Source organism: Neolamprologus brichardi, chromosome 7 (genome assembly GCF_056152115.1).
Source record: "Neolamprologus brichardi isolate AB-2024 chromosome 7, ASM5615211v1, whole genome shotgun sequence".
Classification (NCBI taxonomy): domain Eukaryota; kingdom Metazoa; phylum Chordata; class Actinopteri; order Cichliformes; family Cichlidae; genus Neolamprologus; species Neolamprologus brichardi.
In genome coordinates this window covers 965224-987500 of record NC_142110.1, presented here as the reverse complement: position 1 = coordinate 987500, position 22277 = coordinate 965224, and the positions used below count along the sequence as shown (strand labels likewise).

The window sequence follows — 22277 nt, the reverse complement described above, 5'->3', positions numbered from 1 at the left end:
ATGAGAAAAGCTCACAAACCTGCATGTTAATAATAATAAACGTAGCATATTATGATGCTGTGATCACAGCAGCTGTTCTCCAACCTTCAGCGAAGCGTACTCGAGTAAAGCATAAGCTTCTGAAATTTCAGGCACATTCAGGGACAAAAGCAGAGAAACTCCAAATATTAAAGCAGCGACTTCAACTTTGTTAAATAAGTTCTTGTTGGTCACAATCAGAGGGCGTTATGAATCCAAAGCTGAATCGTTTTGTTACAGACACTCACGTAAAATGTAAACATGAAACAAAGACCAAAAAGTCTTAATTACAAATAATAAAAGAATTCAATGTCATAAAGAGGAGCTTAGCCTGGAGTTTAACGGCCACAGGTACAATGATTTCCTGCAGCATTCGCTGATGCATCGTGGGTGAGATGGAGAGGCTGTGGGGGGTTTAAAACTTATTTATTTAGTCCTCACTCTTCTCAGTAACCTGGTATTTCTTACTGTATGTTTACTTTAAAAGTCATCACAGTCTGTCTGAGGAGATGTTCAGAGGAGATTGTTTGTTTTTTGTCGATTGCATCAGTAAATCTGTAAATGTTAGAGAACCAGACAATCAGAACACCACCCATCATTTACACCGCCCCCTCTTTATGCGCTCCCTCCCGCTTCCACTTCTCACATAAGGATCCTATAAAGTTACTGCGGCCCAAAGTAGACGCATGCGCGTTAGGTAGCGTGTGTAGTAGTATTATTATTATTGTGAATGGGGGGATGGAGGTGTGGGCATGGGGTAGAGTGGAAATGGGATGGGGGTGGGTGGCTGAGGGGGGCGGTATTTTCGGTGTACAGTCACAAGAGCGACTCGACGGAGCCAGGAAGTAGACTGTTGATGCCTTCAAGTACTTTCTAAACTGTCGTAAATGTGACCTTTAACAGCGGCGCTAACGACCTGCCAAAGCGTTACCACGAAGGGAAAAGGAGAGAAAGAGAAAACAAGAGCTCTGTTATTATATGAGAAACTGAAGGAAGAAGTGTAACAAACGGCTGCTTGTACTCTTCCACAGTGATACTGCGGGCTGTTAGTGATGAATTGTAGCTATTTCCTTTTTTTAAATTTCATTTTAACTCCGGGCATACTGCATTTTGGAAGCATTTTGACCTTTTGCTAAATCACGCTGATACATGAATGAAAATGCAAATTATGCTACACACCAGACAAATATTTCCTGTGCTGCCAGAGCATAAAACAGCTTTGTTCCCTGGCATCCCTGCGTTTATTCTAATAGCAACTTTACAGACTTAAGCGCCTTTGTTTGATGCTTAAGCCCTCTTGACCCACGGGTAGTCGGTAGGCCCACTGAGAAGAAGCACTTGAAAGTTACAGGTAGACTTGAGACGCGCTCATTTGTTGCCACTTGCTTGAGATCAGACGCTCGTCGGGAGAGGGAGGGAGGGGGAGGGAGGGAGAGCTACACGGTCAAACTGAGCTTTATCTATCGCTGTGGGTCACTTAATAAGAGCCATTTGGAGCTAGAGGCGACCCGGAGCGCGCAGGAGCCGCAGGCAGAGGCAGATCATCAGTGTGTCAGCAGCAGTCACAATCACACAGATCAGCAGCACAGAGCACATTGCTCCACACAGGGAAGGAAAAAAACACAGAGAGAGAGAGAGAGGGAGAGAGAGAGACAGACACGGAAGAGAAGTGAGTGAAAGAGAGACGGACTGAGGGACGGACTGCAGCTCACTTTAACTTAACTGCGCTGCGGGATAATTACCAAAAAAAGAGGCGAATCTCAAGTGGCCGCAAAGTGTTGGTGAAGATGCCGCGGGTAGTCCCGGACCAGAGGAGCAAGTTTGAGAATGAGGAGTTTTTCCGCAAGTTGAGCAGGGAGTGTGAGGTGAGTCTGCTGCGCTCGGCGGAAATACAGAGAGAAAGGAGGCTCGTTAGAGGAGAGAAGCGTGCTGTGACAAACTTCACACTGTTGGGTAAAACTAATAAAGACTGGCGCACAGAGAGGCTTTCTTATAAGTTACATTGTTACTCTTTGTTATTTTGCTCTTTTCCTTTGTGTCGTTATGGATTTATTTGTGGTATTAATCCTGGATGAACAAAAAAAAATTATGTATTTTTAGTTTTTTTGTTAAAAGTACAAACAACAGCGTAGAAAGAAGGATCTGCTTCTGACATCAAAAATCTAAATTCCTCTCGCTTATCTTCAAATTGCAGCTTACTGAATATCAATCAGTCCCATTCAGTGCAGATGCCAAATCAAATCCAGCTTCATGTAACAGGTATGTGTGTTATTCTTCTCTCTGTAGATTAAATACACGGGCTTCAGAGACCGGCCCCACGAGGAGAGACAAGCTCGTTTCCAGAACGCCTGCAGAGATGGACGCTCGGAAGTGGTGAGCAAAACAAACATTTTTACTCCTTATAGAAAATAACTGGATGGGGAGGGAGGGGGGGGGGGGCAGTCCTGTGGACCCATAATGTGACACAAACAGCGGGAAAAGTGCAACCAGAAAGTTTTCATTTCATAAAAAGCACACTGATGTGCAGTGGCTGGATGGTGTTGTGAATGGCACTAGTATAAGAAATCACAAAGACACGATCGCGGCACTAATACGCGACACTATGAAACCTTATTGTTAAACTGGCTTTGTGCGGATATTTTGATGCGTCCCCGCACCAGGAAGTAGACCTGTTATCAGACATGCAGACCCCCCAGACTTCACTCGCGGGCTTCTTTCCTCTGTTGTGCAGCTGCAGTCGTCACATGTCATCACGCAGCTTCACGGTTCCAACGAACAGAGCAGGAGGTGCAATTTGGGGCCTGAAGCTGCCACTTAAGCTAAACCTCACCTTGCTTGTCTAATGTTGTTGTACACAGGAAGCAGACGACAGTAATGATACAAAAGAGCATTTTTTTTTTTCAATAATCATGTAACTGATTGATACCTGGTAATTAGATTACTATTTTAGTTTAGATACTCAGTTGTGCTGGGCGGCCCCGTGCTCTGCTGTCGCCTGCGTCACACTGATTTATGTAAAAAGTTTTTTCTTTATTTTCACGTACGGAGGAGCAGCCTGTGGGGAGCTGCTGCAGCAGGAGGTAACTGTGAGCTGGCTCTGCCCGCCTCGCTCCGCTCCTCCAGTGCATCCAGTCAAACGTCCAGTTTGAAATGGATGCCTCCCAAAAGCAAATGGCTTTACTCGAGCTCACTGTCACAGCATCACAGTGTCAATTATAGTGCAATGCAGGTGAAACTGCAGGATTCAGCAGTGCGCGCTCTTTGTACCCACAGTGTGAGCAGCACTTAATGTTGCTGTGAAAGCTTTAAAACAAATCTGAGTGTGAGATGAATCCTGTGAAAGTGCAACATGTTCCTCTGCATGAAGCTCAGTGTCGAACTTTAACAGCAACATTGTAACAGAAACGTATCTGCATATGTTACCGTCTTCACTTCTGTGGAAATACGACAAAGCTTTCTCCTCACAGTAAGCGCAAACAAACCCACGTGACCCGCTTTTGTTTCCTTTCAAACACACAGGGCGCAGTGTTTATAGCGTCAAAGCAAGTCTGGACACATTAATATTCTAATGATGCGATTAGCCAAGTCTGTTTCAAACTATCACGCCTCCAATAAAAGGTGAGGTCAGACGAGAAAGCCTTCGGGCTGCTGGCGCAAACACAGAGCAACTTCTGCCGTCTTAGTCATCCTCGTGGTATTTTTCACAAACACGCTGTCATCCTCGGGCAGCGGCGGTGAGCCCGGAGGGCGCAGGCCATCTAGTTTTACCATCTTTTAGTGGGCCGCGTTGCGTCTGTCTGTCTGTCCGCGCTGTATTTATAAGCCTCTTCTGCCGTGAGAATTGATGGCCACGGTTTTAACGGTTTGACGGCAGCTGTGACATCATGCCTCTGATTTATCTGTCGGCCTGACGCCGTAAAGACCTCCTGCTATTTTAACGGTGAACGACTATCAGACACAATGCGAGGTTGGCCTTTTATGGAGACAAAGTCTTTTTAATTCTGGATTTTAAAGTTTGACCTCCAACGTGTGTGTAGCGACGTCACAGCACGTTAACGTGTAGCTTTTAATAAAAGGCGCCGTCAATCAATTATTAACTTTTAAAAACGATTGGGGAAAAAATGACATCAGATCTTTTTCCGAGCAAAGACTTTTAAATCTCTGGGACTTTAAATAAATCGATTTCCAGAACAAACATGTGAGACTTCCGGACTAACTGTAGGATTAATTTTACTCGACATGAAAAAAATCAAAGACAAAGTTTTAGTGGTTTTGTTTTTCATTATTTTTTGAAAGTAAAATCAGATGTGCAGTAAGACTTTAGGCTTTTAAAGAAACAGGCATTTATCTCGTTTCTGTGCTTCGGTATTTTGTTAGACACGCACGTATCACGAGAAATGAAATGAGCCACGCACACACTGGTGCGTGGCTCTGATCGCAGGGCCCTTAAATGTTCAGGATTGATCTGATGGATGCGACAATAATTCAAAGTAAATGATCTTCAGCTCAGCTCATTAGAGATGAGTCCTTTTCTAAACTACTATCGATTTCCATGCCGCGCTGCTCTCTCTGCATGTTCATCTCCTTTGACTTCATTTTCTTTGCTCCTCATGCGTCTCTTCATCTCACGTCACGTCTCCTCCACCTTCGCCTCAGTTTCTTGTCTCCTCTCCTCCACTTCTGTCTTCTTTTCTGCTCCTTTGTCTCCGTTTCCCTCCATCTCTCTTTTTGCCTCCCCTTCCCTCTTTTTCCTCCCAGCAGTAGTAGGCGCAGCAAATTAGTATCAGATGGTTGTAATCCAATACTTCAAATACAGCAGAAACGATGACTCGGCTGTTCTCTGCTCCCCTCGTTCTGTCCTTCTTCTCTTTCATTCAGTTTTTGCTCTCTGACGAGGGACAGATTTGAAAGGGTGCATAATTCATATGCTTCCAGTTTCAGTCGCATCACTAATGCCCTTAGTATTGATCTGTCTCAGCAAACGCAACACATCACACGGACACACAAAGACAGTGTTCGCATTATAAAAACGACATTTTCTAACCTAATTTTCTGCCTCTCTGTTATTCGTTGCTTTCTGACTGCAACGGAGAAATGCATTTTATTGATTTTCATTTCATTTGTGCTTCTGTGTGTTTGTGTGGAGGTACGTGTGCGGAGCACATCCCATTAGAGCGAGAAGCTGTTTCACAGAAATGCGAAAAGAAGAAACACTCGAGCCTGATGTGATTATATGTTTGTGAGGAGAGCAGGCCGCTGTTTCAGTTGGAGCCTTTGTTCTGAGAGGAGAGCGGTTAGACCACGAAGAACCTCAGAAAGGCAAAGAGGAGGAGGCTTTAACATTTGTCACTTATTTTCAGCTTTCCTGCTGAATGTACTTCTTCTGCATTTCTGGACATTTTAAGAAAAAAGAGATTAACATTGATTAATTACAATAATGCAAAACTACTGAACTTCTAAATGCCAGCTTCTGGTTTGTTATCCAGTTTCAAGGCCAAGCTGAGATATAACAGTAAGGTCGAGTAGATAAAAATGCTCATCCAGAGCCACAGCTGTGCAATATCCTCTTATTATCACTCTGAGTCATTACATACTGAGCTTGGTCAGTCAATATTAGCCCTCTTTACACCCTTTTAGGATTATTTTTAATGTGCAGCCTGATAAAGTTCAATAAAAGTCACAAAACAAGAGCAAGCGACACTGTTAAATGTAACTCAGAAAGTCCATGTTTGAATTATTAAACCAAACCAAGTAGTTTTTTTCTTTTTGCCTATCTAACCAAACAGTGACAGAAAAGGAAAAGTGGAAGTGTAAATGCAGCCGTCCCAAACGGGCCTTCAGCTCCTCTCTTTGCTTGGACGTCACTGGCTTCCTAATACTGGCGTGTACACTGATGCTAAAGCTGTGTGCATGTGTGACAGCAGTAAGCAAGAGCCTGTAGGCAGAGCATCACCGTAATTTCACCCGCTGGATAGTGAAGACCTGTGGTACCGAAGTCCTGCGTAAAATATATTGTTATTTTCCTCAGAAGTTAAATGAAAACGAGCATTTTGAAGTCAAAACACCAGTTGTCTAAAACGTTATGTGTTGAGATCTGTTTTCAAAAAATCAAAACTTCATGCACATTTCAAATGATCTCGTTTCCATTTCTCCACAGGCCTTCGTAGCGACAGGTACCAACCTCTCGCTCCAGTTCTTCCCGGCCAACCTGCACGGAGATCAGAGGCAGGTTCCTACGAGGGAATACGTCGACTTCGAAAGGGAGTCGGGAAGGGTAGGATGAGTGAAAGATGCTCCAGCAAACACATTTCTTTCATTTTGTAGTGTGAAGCGCAGCAGTCAGTGTCAGGCAGCGAGACGCATCGTTTGCACCTTTAATCACGCAAACAGCAAAACCTGCACAGGTTTGACAACAGATGTTTAGTCATGTGTGCTTGATTCATATAACGTTGACATTGTGAAACTTTTAACAAAAAAAATAGAGAAACGGCGTCTGCCCTTTGCTTTCTGTTCCGCTTTTATTCAAGAAATGAAAATGACACCAAAGACGAAAAAAAGCCTCATGTGAATTTCTGAGTAGACGTGTATCAGGACATGTTTGACTTCAACTTTTAGCCAAACAGCCGACAGAAAACACTGATTTGTGTGTCAGGGGTCGCACAGGTGCCCACGATGGACTTGAAGGGATCAATGAGATGTGGACGCATTTAGTCTTTTTGCAAAGAGAAGCTTTTAAACCAGCGTGGGCTGATTGTGACTGTGAACACGATCTTGTTCTCAGAGGTGAAATCGCTGCTTCGTCTCTCACGACAGCAAACTGATGAAAACCTTGTTTGAGCTTCTAACATCAAAGAAGTTAAACAACTTTGAGTTTAGAAGATGTTCGTTTGCTGCTGCTTCCAAAGTCATATCCACTGCTCGTAAACCGGCGCTGCCGTGTTTATGTGTATGTTAATTGTGTCCCCTGGCGCCAAGCCTGGACTCTTCCTATGGTTGTGTGTGTGCGTGTGTCAGAAGACCCTCCACGGACACTGGCCAGCTGAAATGAATGCCGGCTGGCGGCTCATTAAAAATGCATTCTGGGGAATCGATGGACCTCCGTGCCCCGAGGCTGACGGGCTAATCTCACACTGTTAATTATTTAGCTCAAGTGCCCTGACGTTGGGAACTCGTGTGTGTGTGCGTGCACTCGTGTTAATGGGTGATTAGCATTTTGCAGACTTTGTGTTTAGTGTCAGGCAAAAGGATGCACGCGTACGGTTTGCATCTTCTCTGTCACCTTAATGCTGCTCACAGATCTATGAAGTTTTAATGAGGCCAGCACTCGTCAATGTAAAGCAGCTCAACAGTTGTTTGGTAGCACCAAAGTCGAGGCCTCGCTTTCTGCGTCTCCCTCGTGAGACGAACAATGTTGACGCTCGTGCTGACAGCGTGGCGTTTGACTCCATATTCATGTTTTAAACTGAAACACAAACGAGTCCTTCTGCTCGCTGTCCGGCTCGAGGACACTCTCCTTTCATGCGTCTCCAACAAAAGACAGAACAATCTCGGTCTTTTCTTTGATGTAAGATTCATTTCCATTAAACGATACAGGAGAGCGCGGTTTCCCGAGTGCAAACAACTCCACTCTGCCGTATCAGTGCAGAGCCTTTGTTCGTGCACTCGGTGTACAGTTTCTGCTGTGTTACTCCACCAATATCTTTAGTTTCACGCACACAAACACTCACACGGCCTCGCTATCCCACTGGACCTTCCTGCAGAAGACGACTGTCAGGCCAGGCCAGAGATCTCGTGTACGTTGCAACTTCTTCTCTTAATTACTGTCACGGCTAACCCACGCAGAGAAACACGATGCTCGGGGATAGTTGGGGTTTTAACTGCTTGCAAAACAATTCGTGCAGATGAAAACTTTTCAAAATGAAATTACAGCACAGGGTAACTTTAGATATAAATGGGGTTATCTTTCTTGTAGTTCTCCTGATCCGTTCTCTGTTCGTTATTCTTTTGATTTTACGTCAACATCCATACTGCTTCAGCTTTTTTCACTCTGCCAGCTGGACTCAGATCCTTTGGGTCCCTAAGTTAGATAAATGGTAAAGAAAATGGGTCCATCCAACCCTCCGTCCACTCCCGGTATGTTTTGCACATATCCTCACTCCCACGCTGTGGGCTTCATCCCCCACTCACTCTCATCCTCACTTCATCTGCTCTACTCCTCCATTTCTCCCCTTTTCCCGCCTTCGTTTCCAAACACTGATGGTGCCAAACCAAAAGAGTGGCACAGCCAGGTTAAACTTGGCGACTGAGCATATGGGGTGTGTGTAAGAAAGAGGGAGAGAGGGAGTGTAGAAGTTACAGGCTCGCTGTTTTGCTGCAGGCTAATGGGAGCCAGCTGTGGAGGAGGTTAATTTTAGCGTTAGCTGCTAAGTTGCTAGCAAGCCTCTGCACAGGAACTGTAGCGCCGGCAGCAGCTTGGTCTGAAACAGACGACAGCACGGTTCTTATTTTAGAGTTTTGGAGCATTTAAATGTCAAAACGTTGACTTTGCGTCGCGCTCAGCGTTGGATTGGTCAATCTGGGTCAGCCGTGCCGTGTTCAGAGGCAGGTGTGACCTGAAAATTAAACCCATTTCTAAATAAATGTTGCTGTTTAACAACAACTACACACTATTATTTAAGTTTCAAATACTGAGTGGTGCTTTCTTCTGTAGTCAGAGTAGTACATCGTGTTTACATGTGATTTGTTAGATGCTTGTTGAGTCATTTTTTTGTTCTTGAAAGTCCTTAAAAATCGCTTTTCCCCTTCGTTGATTCTTTCGTGGGAGTAACCACGTTTCTAAAATGGATATCTGCCTTTCTCACCACATTCCCATCCTCCTCTACTCTGCAGCTTGTAACAGCACAGCTCGAGACCCCGCCTTTTTCATTGAGGCCATAACACCGTTGGGTTGCTGTTCGGACCCAAGGTGCTAAAGTAAAGATGCTCTTTTGGATTGAGATGTGATGATTGTGCAGTCCACTTGTTGTTAGCAGTGTAACCAGTGTTGTGGCTTTCTGCTGCTGTGTGAGGGTTCGGTGTATTGTTATTCAGAGATGCTCTTCTTGGTTGTTACGAGAGGTTGGATTACAGCTGCCTCCTGACCTCAGCATCAGTAAGGCACTTTTGCCAAAGCTGCTGCTCACTGAATTCTTTCTCCTTTCTTTACTTTTTATTGTGATCTGTAAACCCCAGTGATGGGTGCATGGGGAAAATCCCAGTAGATCACCAGTTTCTGAAATGCTCAGACCGGCCCACCTGGCACCAACAACCACGCCACGTTTGCAGTCATATATGACCTTTTGTCGACATTCGGATGCTCTTTTGCAGGATGTCCTGAGCATGTCTACGCGCCTAAATGCATTGATCTGCTGCCATGTGAGTGGCTGATTAAATATTAGCATTAAGCAGAAGTTGCCTAATAGAGAGAATGTTTTGCGTGTGAAGATGCAGAAAAACTGAAAACATGTTCATGAACCAGACCATTTTCAGTCATACGTGTGTGAACTGTAGAGTTGCTGTGTGATGGTTTTCAGCGCTGAGGCTCCGTCTCTGTTAAGTGTTCTGACTTTGATCCGGTACGACGAGCCCGCTACTTGTAACGCGTTACTGTAATCTGATTACTTTTTTCAAGTAACTAGTAAAGTAAGGGATTACTATTGCAAAAACAGTAATTAGATTACCGTTACTTTCCCGTAGGAACGCTGCGTTACTGCGTTACTAAAACCGTGATTTTTTTGCGAGAATGTCTCATGACAGTGATGTAAGCGAGTGCGACGTTCGTGACAACAGCTGTGTGCAGATCAACAATGGATCATATATCGAGTGCAGAGAGAGTATGAGCGTGCAGCGTTTAAAGCGTGGAAGTACTGACCTTACTTTGAGTTTGATTCCATAAAAAGTGACAAAAACATTAGTGTCCGTTGTGCGTGGGAAGAAAACTTCTTTTTACAGAGAAAAAACCCCTAAACTTCCAAACAAGCACCGAGTAGCTACGACGTAATGGGAAACTCACAGAGAAACTCGCGGATTCTTCCACTGACCGCTGCACACCTGCACCAGGGTAACCCTCCGCCTACCCCACTCCTGCTTTACAGGTGAAAATAGAGCAACAGGACCGCTAGTCTTTGACTTTATTTATTTTCTGCTGTGTTTTACTTGCATCTATTTGAAAGACTGAGTGTAAACACACAAAAATATTTTATTTTATGTGCTGGAATGTGCAGAAAATAGGTTTAAATGTTAAACTAATTTCTTCCAGTCAGAGAATGTTGCAGATAATTAAATTTTTGCTTCATGCATAAAGTTAAAAGATTAAAACTAATAAAACAAGTTTTAAAAAGAGACTTTTCCATTTGATTACATTTTGTATGATGATTATGCAGAAAAAGTAGAATTGGGCTGAAAGATCTATCACTTTATCACCTATTCAGGTTGTAAATCGTGTTTTTAAAAAGTAACTAAGTAACTAATTACTTTTAAAAATAAGTAATCAGTAAAGTAACGGGATTACTTTTTGGGGGAAGTAATCAGTAATTAGTTACTGATTACTTTTTTCAAGTAACTTGACCAACACTGGTGAGAAGTAATCAGATCTGCAAAGTCGTCGAGCTCGCAACCCAAAAAACGTTAAAGGATCGTCAGGTGATAACTTACCGTTTGTCATGACAACTGATGGAAATTAACTCCACTTTTTATATTAATTCATACAAATATGTCGCACACCCAGCGGGCCTCACTCTCTCTTTGTCCGTGCCTCTCCGTGCCAACTGATTAGATACGATTATTGTGCCTGCAGATAAAAGTTGTTCCAGATCGATAGGAGTGAATAGAAAATATGGCAAATATGGACACAGCTGTCGATGTATGTTATTGCACCATCGCAGCTCCACGCCAAGAGTAAACGCACAACTTTTGAGTCATCAACAGCTTTCAGAAGAAGAATGTTCGCAATCGTAGTCACTCTGAAAATGTCGCTCTTTTTAGGTTAGATACACAACAGTGGTGCAAATCAGCTGCTGCAGAAAGTGGACATTTCAAATGAAGTCAGAGTTACACTGCGATGGATGCAAATGCTTTGGCTTCTTTGATCAATGTGAGAAGACGCCAGCTGTGAACCTAAATGTGCATTTCAGCGTGTTTGTCTTCTTCGTGCTCCAACCTCAGAGTTGTTTTCAAAGATGGTGAAAAAGTTCTTCCAGATGGCAGCGATCTCTCTGACACACACAAGCCCTCTCACATCATTCCTTATCTGACGCCTGTGCCGCCCTCTAATTTATTCATCAGCTTTAAGCCTCCAGGACTCACAGCAGCATCATGTGTGCGTGCACGTGTGCGTGCATGTGTGCGTGCATGTGTGCGGTGTTATGTTTCCCTCTGAACGGAAGCTGTGCCATCGGTGCGTGACTTGTCAGTGACATCATCAAAGCCAGACCACTAATTGGTTCCCTCTGCTACTGCTTCTCTTCATCCAAGTGTGTGTGTGTGTGTGTGTGTGTGTGTGTGTGTGTGTGTGTGTGTGTGTGTGTGTTACTCAGACAGCCCGAGTGGCTTTTCCGTTCATTTTAATGAAGGTTGTTTGATTGAAATAAGTTAAAGTAAACTTTGATCTGAGCCCCACAGAGACACACCCCACACACACACACACACACACACACACACACACACACACATCCACACACACATCCATGTGCTTCTCCTCCCACAGAGTATCATGTTTCCTGCTCAAGGGCTCAGATCAATGACCACACCCACTCCCACAATGCACTGTTCTGTCTAGTGTCCTCTGTTTGTGTGCTCTTTGTGCGCGTCCCCGTGCTGCATGCTCACATCTTTGTGTTTGAATGGAGCTCTCTTCCTGGACTCAGTCTGGTGAGGAATCCAGCACGAGTGTGTCAGTCCTCTCTCTGAGTCCTTCTCTTCCAGTAAACGTGTGCTGAGCTGGAACAAAGACGTGCAACAGTTCACCTGTGTGTTTCTGTCCCTGTGAGCCTCAGACGTCCCGACGCGATCGCACACTTTTCTCTTCCCGTTGCTGTTTTTTATTGTTTTCCTGCCTCTACAAAAAGTGGAAATGTTTTATACGTTATGCAGTTTGTACCTCTGAGTTATTCTTCTTTTTTTACGCTTAGGGTGCTCAAAATGTGGTCAGCGGGTGCACTGGCAGCATGAAAGCACATCAAGGAAAGAATTCACTTCTGCTCGTTTCATTCATTCATAATTCACGTTCAGAACGAGGACAAAGGTGAATGTGCTGAACTCATCGCAGCGCCCTGAGCCTTCCTAACAGTGACAAATACAGCTGGTTTTTCAGATTTAAATTCAGTGAGCAGTGTTGAACCACCATCCTCGTAAAAGACGCGTTAACTAACTAAAGGCTTTTCGTGTGTTTGCTTTAGCTTCACACTAGGGATGCAACGATACCAATTTTTTCAAACTGATACGATACCGATACTTGGATCTGAGTACTTGCCGATACTGAGTACAAAAACTGATACTTCTACCACACACACACACACACACACACACACACACAAATGCAATTATTGGAAGACAGTTTTTATTTTATTCTCTGCCGATAAAAAATAAAATCGTAATAAAAATCACCACAAAAAAATTTCAAGTGAAAAATAAGCACTTCTGTTAAATTATTGCAGAGTCTCCACATTGTAATTTAACAAAATATCACTGAACTACTGGCACTGTCCCGAGCTTTCAGAATAATAAATAAACACTTCTGTTTGGAATCAAATAAATACAAATTAGGTTTGAGAATAAAATAAACTTTTAAATTATTGCAGAGTGTCCATATTGTAAACAAACAAACAAACAAACAAAATAACGAAAGTATTTGGCATTGACGAACTCCTCATCTGCCCGTGGATCATCAGTCCACTGCGCCGTTAAACCAAGGACTGACATCGCGCACACACTGCTTGTCTTTACCTCTTTAGAAAGCTTTGGCACCATTATCTCCCTGATGTGTGTGTGTGAATTTCATATCGCAGCTCGAGTATGCTGAGAAGACGGTGCAATCCTATGTTTTCCACGACCGGCATTGGCTGGTCATCCAGAGCGATAAAATGAGTCGAGCCTCTGTTATTTTAACTGCCCGTGGATTTTCTCTTGATATTTTTCTTCGCTTTTCCAAAACCTGAGTTAAAGTTGGCTGTTCCACACTGCTGACATTTTGTTTAGCCTAGCTACAGCAGCCTCCAGTTTCTCTTTTTTATCTGGAGCCGCCAGTCTCACTCGCCTAACCCTGTGCCTGTTTAGCGCGGGATGTCCCCCTAGTGGCCAATCTAAAAAACTACAACAAAAATGACAAGCCACCCTCTGATTAATGAAATAAGTTGGTATCGGTTCATGGTATCGGTTAACTTTTACGAGTTAACCGATACCACATTTTACAGTATCGGTCCTGATACCGATACCAGTATCGGTATCGGTGCATCCCTACTTCACACCCAAGCTCACACGTTAACTAACTAAAGGCTTTTCGTGTGTTTGCTTTAGCTTCACACCCAAGCTCACACGTTGGCATCAAAACTATCAGAAAACCTTTAAAATGGTTTAAAGGGTCAAGTGTAGAAAACTCACAGCACGTTGTGATATAAACTTCACTGTTTCTCCATTAACTTACTACGCTTTGGTCTCCATCACCTTTGGTTTGCATGTAAAAGGGAAACTGCTAAATCCTGATAAGATGCTGGATGAGCACAGATTGTAAGCTGAGCTTTGAAACAGACGCTGATGTTGGCTGAGTTCAAACCTGATGGATCAGCTGCAGTTTGTGGATCGGTGTAGCAGCAACAGCGTTTCTCCACAAAGCGGCGTCTGCAACATCATTATTTCAAACCTACAAGATGCATCTGTTTTCCTGCATCAAGCTTCATCTCCTCTGATGTCCTGCAGCTTCTCTTCAGTTCATGGACTGAAAAACACAAACACAATGCTTTGGAAATCTGCAATCATATCAGGTAAACTGTGTCTGCAGAATATTTGGCAATGCAAAATGTGCAGGTGCGTGTCAGCACGTGTGAGTCTTTGGAAAAATATTTAGTGCCAGCTCGTGCTCTCTCGTGTTTGTAAGTGTGTCTCCAGCATGTGGAAGGATTTGCATGATATTTCCATGAAAGCCATAGGAACATGCCACAGTGTCTGGCCCTCTGGTGCACACAGAAAGGACTTTGCATAGCAATGATGCACATTATGTGTCTCGGGGCAGTTAGAGATTCAGACTGGGGCAGGGCCGAGGCACTCACAATAGAGGCACCAACTGCCAGGAACAATTGTTTTGCAATACAAAGATATGACCTGAACAAAGTTTCAACATTTTCGCTCTGTGAAAACTGAAAAGTGAGGCCTGCGAATCAGTTTGAGTTTCTTCTTCGTGGGTTCGTGTTTGTTTGTCTTCACCTCTCACATCTGTCTCAGATCATTTAGATGGAAGCTCGAAGTCGTATTTGACATCATCCAAGATGACCTGGCAGTTACTGTGTGTGTGTGTGTGTGTGTGTGTGTGTGTGTGTGTGTCACATGTTGTTTTGCAGTCTTTATAATTACAGGGTGGAAAGGCAGAAGAAGAGAGAGTGGTCATACAGTAGAAGAGTACCCTGCTATTATACTTCTGTTGCTTTAGCAGGTGTGTGTGTGTGTGTGTGTGTGTGTGTGTGTAGGACAGACAGAGACAATAGGCCTGAGGATGTTAGGCTGTATTCAGCAGGGGATTAGAAACAGAAGGCCAGTAACGTGCTTTATCTACACCTGCTGCTGTCACACCTGGCACACACACACACACACACACATACACACACACACACACACACACACACACACACACACACACACACACACACACACACACACACACACACACACACACACAGGTCTATGACTTTAATCTTTGAGGTGAACTTTATATGTAACATCATCACTGTCAGCTTTGAGTTTGAGCTTTTAATAAGCGCTGAGTTAGTCATTAATTTGCTTTACATTTTCCTCCATGTTTGAGCCAAAAGTGACCATATTTGGACATGAGGGTGGACTGTGCTAAGCTAGCTCTAGCTAGCTGAGAAGGTACATGTGAGCACATCACACAGTTTCCAGTTATTGTGTGGATGCCCTCAAAGGCATCCACACAATAACTATTGAGTTCCTGTTTCTCTTTATTCTTTATACTTTATTCTTCAAGTTGCTCCGTTCTTTGCCGCTTAACTACTTCCACAATTTTTCGTGCAATTTTCACCATTCAAATTTCACAAGATTCTGCTATTTCTGCTCATTCCTGCTATATCTTTTTGTACTTTTAACTATTATACTTTTTAAAATATTAAGCTTTTTATACAATATTTTTGCCCATTGAACTGAATGGAACACATTATCAATGTGGTCACTTGTTTCTGCTCGCCGGGCTGAGCTGTGTTTTAGCTCAGTGAGATGAGCAGCCGTTCTCAGACTGGGAGGCCCGGGTTCAAATCCCGCTTATGGCAATATTTCAGTTAACAATTAAACTTTTTTAACTCTTTTCAACACAAATTTCAGCTTTTTCAGCTGTCTTCTGCAAAAACCTATTTTCAGCAGAAATCTGCTGTTTGAACTTTGAACTTGCTTGTTCACCTCTTCTGCAGAATTTTCAACCATTTCACTTCTTATCAGCATAATTCTCAGCAGCTTCTGCTCATTTCAGCAGAATTGTCAGTCTCTCCATCTCTTTTCTTGTGAGAATGACTTTGGCTCAGTGAGATGAGTAGCCTCCTTTACACCAGGAGGGCCAGGTTTGAATCCTGCTCAGGGCAAAAAAAAAAAATTTCACCACTTTTCAGCAAAAATTTCTGCTTCTTCACCTGTTTTCAGCAGAATTTTCAGTTTCTTCACCGCCATACAATTTTTGCAACTTTTCATCTTTTTCAGCTATTTTCAGCAGACAGCTTCAGCATTATGGCATCCACACAGCATTTTCGCAGGAAATGCAAATTTTTCTAGTTGCTATTAAAGGTTCATTCTCAGAGAAAAACTGCAGCACTCAGTTTTTACACAGGTTGTTAACAGTTAACCACACAGCAAGCTGTATTATGTTATATTATTACATTAAAAGAGGTCTTAAAAAAACACAAGACGTTCAGCTGAAAACAAGAACACAGCCAGAGGTCACAGCCAACGTAAGCACCAGCCTCATTCGAAGTGGTCAAGCTCTTAATCACACATACTTTAAAGCAGGGGTGGGAACTCCCGGCCTCGAGGGCCGGTGTCCTGCAGGTTTTAGATGTGTCCTGATTAAATGGCTAAATGACCTCCTCAACATGTCCTGAAGTTCTCCAGAGGCCTGCTAATGAACTAATCATGTGATTCAGGTGTGTTGACCCAGGGTCAGATCTGAAACCTGCAGGACGCCGGCCCTCGAGGCCTGGAGTTCCCACCCCTGCTTTAAAGTAAACCCACAGAGTTGTCATGGAGCTGCGAGCTGGCTTTTTGTACCAAGTTTGTCGATTTCTTTGTTAAAGTTGGAGGTCTTTGGGGACTGACTCATGTATGAATCCAAGGACCTGCAGTTTTTGGCACGTCTGTGTAAAATGCAGTTTTACACCTCTGGAGATGGGAAATTGGTTTTAAATCGTTTTGTAGTTAGAATCGGTTTTAATGTTACTGCATGCATAACATGGCTGCAGGATCAGTCTGTGTGATTGTAAGTACAGCTGTTTTAGCGTATTTTCCTTTGCATCATTATTAGCATAATGATTCTGAGTATATATCAGTGGATTAACCATTTCTGTCTGGTTTCATTGACTGATCACATGGTTTCAAAATGACCTACATCAGCGATATCACAGAGTGTTCATGTTGATAACTATTGAGCTTCAATCCATGTAGTGTGTGTGCAATGAATAAAACCTTAAATGAATTCATACCGGAGCTACTGTTGAGATAAAGAATTGAATTCCATCTGAAATATGAGAATATGGGAATCTTTTCTCCTGCATGCTGCCTACGATCTTTAGACTAAAATCCTAAACTCTTTCCCAACGTCTCCCTCACCTTCTTCAACTTCCAGAGAGGAGAAAACGATGCTGGCTGTGAAAAGGCCGTCGTGTTTGCTGTGGATGAATCAGGAATGATTCATGTGATGTGCACTTTATTATCCTCGCAGCTGTCCTGAGACTGTTTTACAAAATCCCTCCATTCTTCAGAGCAGAAGAATATCATACTGCATCATACGAGGCGATCACGGGCGATGAGAGGAGCGAACGGGGAAAGAAAGCATCTGGCTGCTGACTCAGACGCACATAAGGGCACGTGTTTATTGTGTGAACAACACACACACAGATTTCCACATAGTCACTACAGTCTTTAATCTAAATCGCACACACACACACACACACACACACACACACACACACACACACACGCTGGTGTTTGTGTGACTCTTTGTAATCGACACATTCAACCCCCCAGACACTGATGTTACATTCTTCTGGATAATAACATAATTACTGCACTAAATCAGTCGGTGCCTCCTGCTTAGACAGTAGACACACACACACACACACACACACACACACACACACACACACACACACACACACACACACACACACACACACACACACACACGCCTGAAAGCAAAAAAGTTATGCGCTGAATTGTGATGGAGGGATTAAAGAAGGCACGTTTTTGTGTTACTCGATTGTGTTTGCGTGTGTAGGAGAGACGCACTGCCACAACTCAAAGGCCTGAAACACAGATACCCATTGTGATCACACACTTTGTGGGCACTGGTCTGTGTGTGTCTGTGTGCGCTGTAGTGGGTTGTTGTGCTGACTAGATGGTTGGCATCAGGCTGAATGAAGGGCAGTATGCCAACACATCTCCCTCCATCTGCGTCACACAATGTCTGCCAACATATACTCTGCCTTTCTCTTTGTCACACACACACACATAAGCACTTACAATAACCGGTGTTAGCATGTGATACGTCTTTGCTCGGCTCTGTTTTTTCTGACAAAGTGGAAGAAAATAAGATAATTAGATTTCTATTCTTTACACAAACGCAAATATTCACAGAAGAAATAAAATTCACACTCATTCACAAACTAACTGGTTGTTCCTGTCACGTAAATCCTTATCAATAACACATGAGGAGAACAGTCAGAGTAACACGTAACAGGAAGTCGTATATTCAGTGAGCAGAGACGATCCACAAACACACCTGTGAAGGTCACAACAGGTCAGTCAGGATATTTCACCAGCCATCCAATCACTGAGGGACCTCTTCGTGTCCGTCATCAATCTAAGCTGTGTGAAGTAGACAGACGAGAGCGAGCATGATGCTAACGTATGTGTGACAATGTTAGCCACACTCATACTAGAGGTGGGAATCACCACACATCCCACGATACGATATTATTGCAATTTTTTAAAATATTTTGCGATATTCAGATTCTGTACATAAAGGTAAACTTTATCAATATTCATTTTCTCTAATATCAAAGTCTCACACTCAGTCTTTCTCTCATTTCAGTTTGATTGTTGACAAACTGAACGGTTTGTATTACAGTCTAGTCCAACTTAACTGAATCAACCATCTGGTACAAATATAGCTATTCTGAACTATGCAGTTTATGAAAACTATGCAGCCCCTTCAGCAACTGAAGAATTTGAAAGTAAATGAAAACAAAATATAATTTTACATTAAATAAAAAAGTTTTAAACTTCATTAAAATAAAACATGTCTTAAATTAAAATAAGTAAACTGTCATGTTTATTAAACACATTTGGACAGTGAAGGAATGTCAGGATTCTTGCTCAGAAAAAAAACCCTTTTTTGTAACAAAGTATCGATTTCTGCTGTCCCTGTATCGATACATTATTAGCAAACAAAATATCACCATGCTACACAGTATCCATTTTTTCCCCCACCCCTAACTCATACGTCTGCATTTCTATGGATGGATAAGCAACAGTACAAAAAAGATGCTGATTGTGACTCTATGATATCATCAGAAGAACCAAAGACCAACACACACATGTTCACTCACACACTGGTTTAAAATAAGTCATAATTACTTAGCAAGAACCACACGACACTGCACGCACCAAACGTTAAAAGCAATTTACAAAAACAAAACAAACGGAAAGAAGACCAAATAGTCACTTAATCAGCCGTCCCCAACCCCCGGGCCTCGGACCGGTGTGTGAGTTGTTTGGTACGGGGCTGCGAGAGTTGAGGCTCAGGTGTGAAATGTGTAGTTTTCAGGGTTTTTATCGGTTTTCAGCGTTATTTTGTTATCGTTTTTATCATTAACTCGGTTTTCCTGGGTCTTCCCACATGGAAAAGATCTATATAAAAATCTTATAAAGTTTCTGTCTTGTATGAAACTTGTATGAAAAGCACACAAGAGTGAAAACAGATATAAGATCCCTTGAAAAATTATATAATGAAACTTGTATGTTTTGTATACTTACTAAAGAAATATATGAAAGTACTGAGATAGTGGCCACTTTCATGAGTAAATCATATGTTTTTACTATTTCTTTTCCATATGGGAATACACGTGTGTTATGAATAAATCTTTTTTTTCAGTACCGGTACTAGTTTTATTTTGTTGTATTTATCCACGACACCTTAAAGGCCGGTCCGTGAAAATAATGTCGGGCATAAACCGGTCCGTGGTGCAAAAAAGGTTGGAGACCGCTGACTTAAGAAATAAATAAGTAAAATCTAACATTAGAATAATGAAAACGATGAATCATTTTACAACTGCAGCTTTTACCAGGCATCACAGCACAGAGATGATCCTATCAAAGAGAAAGTACAATTTGAAAGGCCATGGACTCAAAATAGTGAAATAGTAAAAGAACAAAATCGAGCCAAGGAAACTGTTTCTCATGCTTAACATCACTTAATAGCAGTCTGCGTGCACGCTCAGCCCTTTAACACAGAAACAGCGGCGGCGCCCTGGTAAATGCACGGTTATGGGAAACCATGTGAAGTATATTTAACCTCAGTAAACTTCACATGTGATGACGAAGCACGTAGGCACGTGTGGTTTTAGAGTCTGTTTGTTCTTACAAGTGAAAACGTGAAGTTTGCTTCGAACGTTGTTGTTGAAGACTCACAGTGGACGGTCGCACTAAAGTATGTGTGACTCTTACCAGTTAAACCAGTACATACATCGTCTCTGAGAGTGAGAGTGAGGCGGCGCTTCACTGAATGTGGTTCGCATTTCCACTGGACTTCTGCTTGTTTTTCATATTCGCTGCAGTGTGTGAGTCCTCCTGTCTTCACGTGTGTGTCTTAGTAAATGGATGTGGGGGTTGACATGGTTCTCTCTCAGAAGGAAGTCTGTGGTCGGGCCGTTTCTACATATTTTCCCCTCACACACACACACACACACACACATGCACAGACACACACATGCACAGACACACACACACACACACACACACACACATGCACAGACACACACACACACACACACACGCACACACACACATGCACACACACACACACACACACACACACACACACGTTTTCCCTGTCAAGCTAAATGAAGCTTTCTTTTAAAAGCAATATGCAGCCCCACAGATGTGGAAGCCATTCCTCTTGCTCTCTCTTGCTTTCTCACACACTCACACACACACACACACACACACACACACACACACACACACACACACACACACACACACACACACACACACACACACACACACAGAAAAACATTCACTCGAATAAACACAAAAACCCACAGTCTCTTGGGGTGCGGTCTCCCCTGCAACCCCGGTGCAGTGTGGGTAGCTGTCGTAAAAGAGGTCCTGTGAGAGAGCGTCCAAAAATAGCCTGAGTAAAAATGCAGGACCAGAAAGCTCACCCAGTGTCTCTCAGAGAAATCCAGGCATCTGTGTGTCTGTGGATGTGTTTAAGTTTTGTTCATTCATACAATAACACTTATTGATGCTGATAAAAATACACACAAACACAAACACAAACACACTCTGCATCTGTCAGAGGTGCTGCTTCGTTGGGTCACAGAAATCAGAGTAAAGACAAGGCTGAGTGTCCTGCATCGTACATTATGAACTCTTTTGGCTGAAATAATTTCTTAAATCTTGTGAAATTCATTGTTTAGTCTGACTGTGTTTAACTGACTGTTTTTGGCTGCTTCTTCGGGGTTTTTGCCTCCGTTCAGGGCGCTGCGAACAAGCTGAGAACGCAATACTGATTTATTGGATATGTGTTTTTATTGATCTCTCTCAGGAGCACAAAGACTGGCAGAATGAGCCCCGTATGTTTTTGAGGAAGTGAGAAATGTGATCAAATATGAGCGTTTTTAAGGCTTATTGATTTTCACAGGTTCACAGCAGGCAGCTACTTTCACTGTGGAAACAGAGTGTTACACCCTGAGCATGCTGCCTGCCCAGCAAGTCAAACAAAGTTACACTAGACAGGAAATAAAGCGTTTGAGCTGTTGGTGCCGTGTTTTCTATTCCTCGAGTATTTTAATTTTTATCTATTGCTAAATACTGAGAAGTAGTTCAGTTTGCAGCTACTTGAATTTTCCTGCAGGAGTTCAGCCCAGCAAATCCAAACAGAGAAATAGTTTTGTGATCCTACAGACGTGAACCTGAACTCAGTCCATGCATACATGCAGACTGCAGCATACGCACCCTGACCACAGCCTGATCCTCTGTGCTGCTCAGCAAACAAGAGACGAGGGTTCATGAAATATAAGTGAGCGCTTCCAGTCCCGTTATTATCACAGCTTTCACCTCTCGCTGACAGAAAGACAAAACAGAGACAAAACAAGGTCAGAGAAGAGTGACGTGGACGGTCTACTATCGATCGGCTAATGTTCCGTTTCTCTTTCTGACTTAACTGAAAACACGTGACATTTTGAGGCAAGATTACATTTATTTTCAATGAATAATGAAAGGGATGAAAGCTGTGCAGTCTAAAGTCTGAATGAGACCATTATAGAAGCCGCAGACCTTTTCCAGAAGCTTTGAAATTCAAATGCATCTAAAAACGAAAGTTTTTGATGTACGACACTCACGTTTGATCAGTTTAGCTTCACTGTGTCAGAGTGAAAGCATCACTCACACAAACATTCAACATTCAACGACCTCGACCAGTCGCACGTACACATTTGTAATTGTGTGTGTGTCATTTAATAGTCCGACAGAGTCTCTGGAGAGGCCTTGACGTACTTTGTGGTCTTTTTCAC

The 22277-nt window shown here is 42.9% G+C and overlaps 1 protein-coding gene across 4 annotated transcripts in view; it reads left to right on the top strand.

Moving 5' to 3' along the window:
- Positions 1-1500: 1500 nt before the first annotated feature.
- Positions 1501-22277, top strand: part of cbfb (core-binding factor subunit beta) — a 32037-nt gene continuing 11260 nt past the window's right edge. For all 4 annotated transcript variants that reach the window (XM_087842767.1, XM_087842766.1, XM_087842769.1 and 1 more), the window contains exons 1-3: positions 1501-1883; positions 2305-2391; positions 6176-6292. In XM_087842767.1, the coding sequence (XP_087698893.1) occupies positions 1806-1883; positions 2305-2391; positions 6176-6292 (282 nt within the window). In that variant the 5' untranslated portion in view covers positions 1501-1805. The remainder of the gene's footprint in view (positions 1884-2304; positions 2392-6175; positions 6293-22277) is intronic.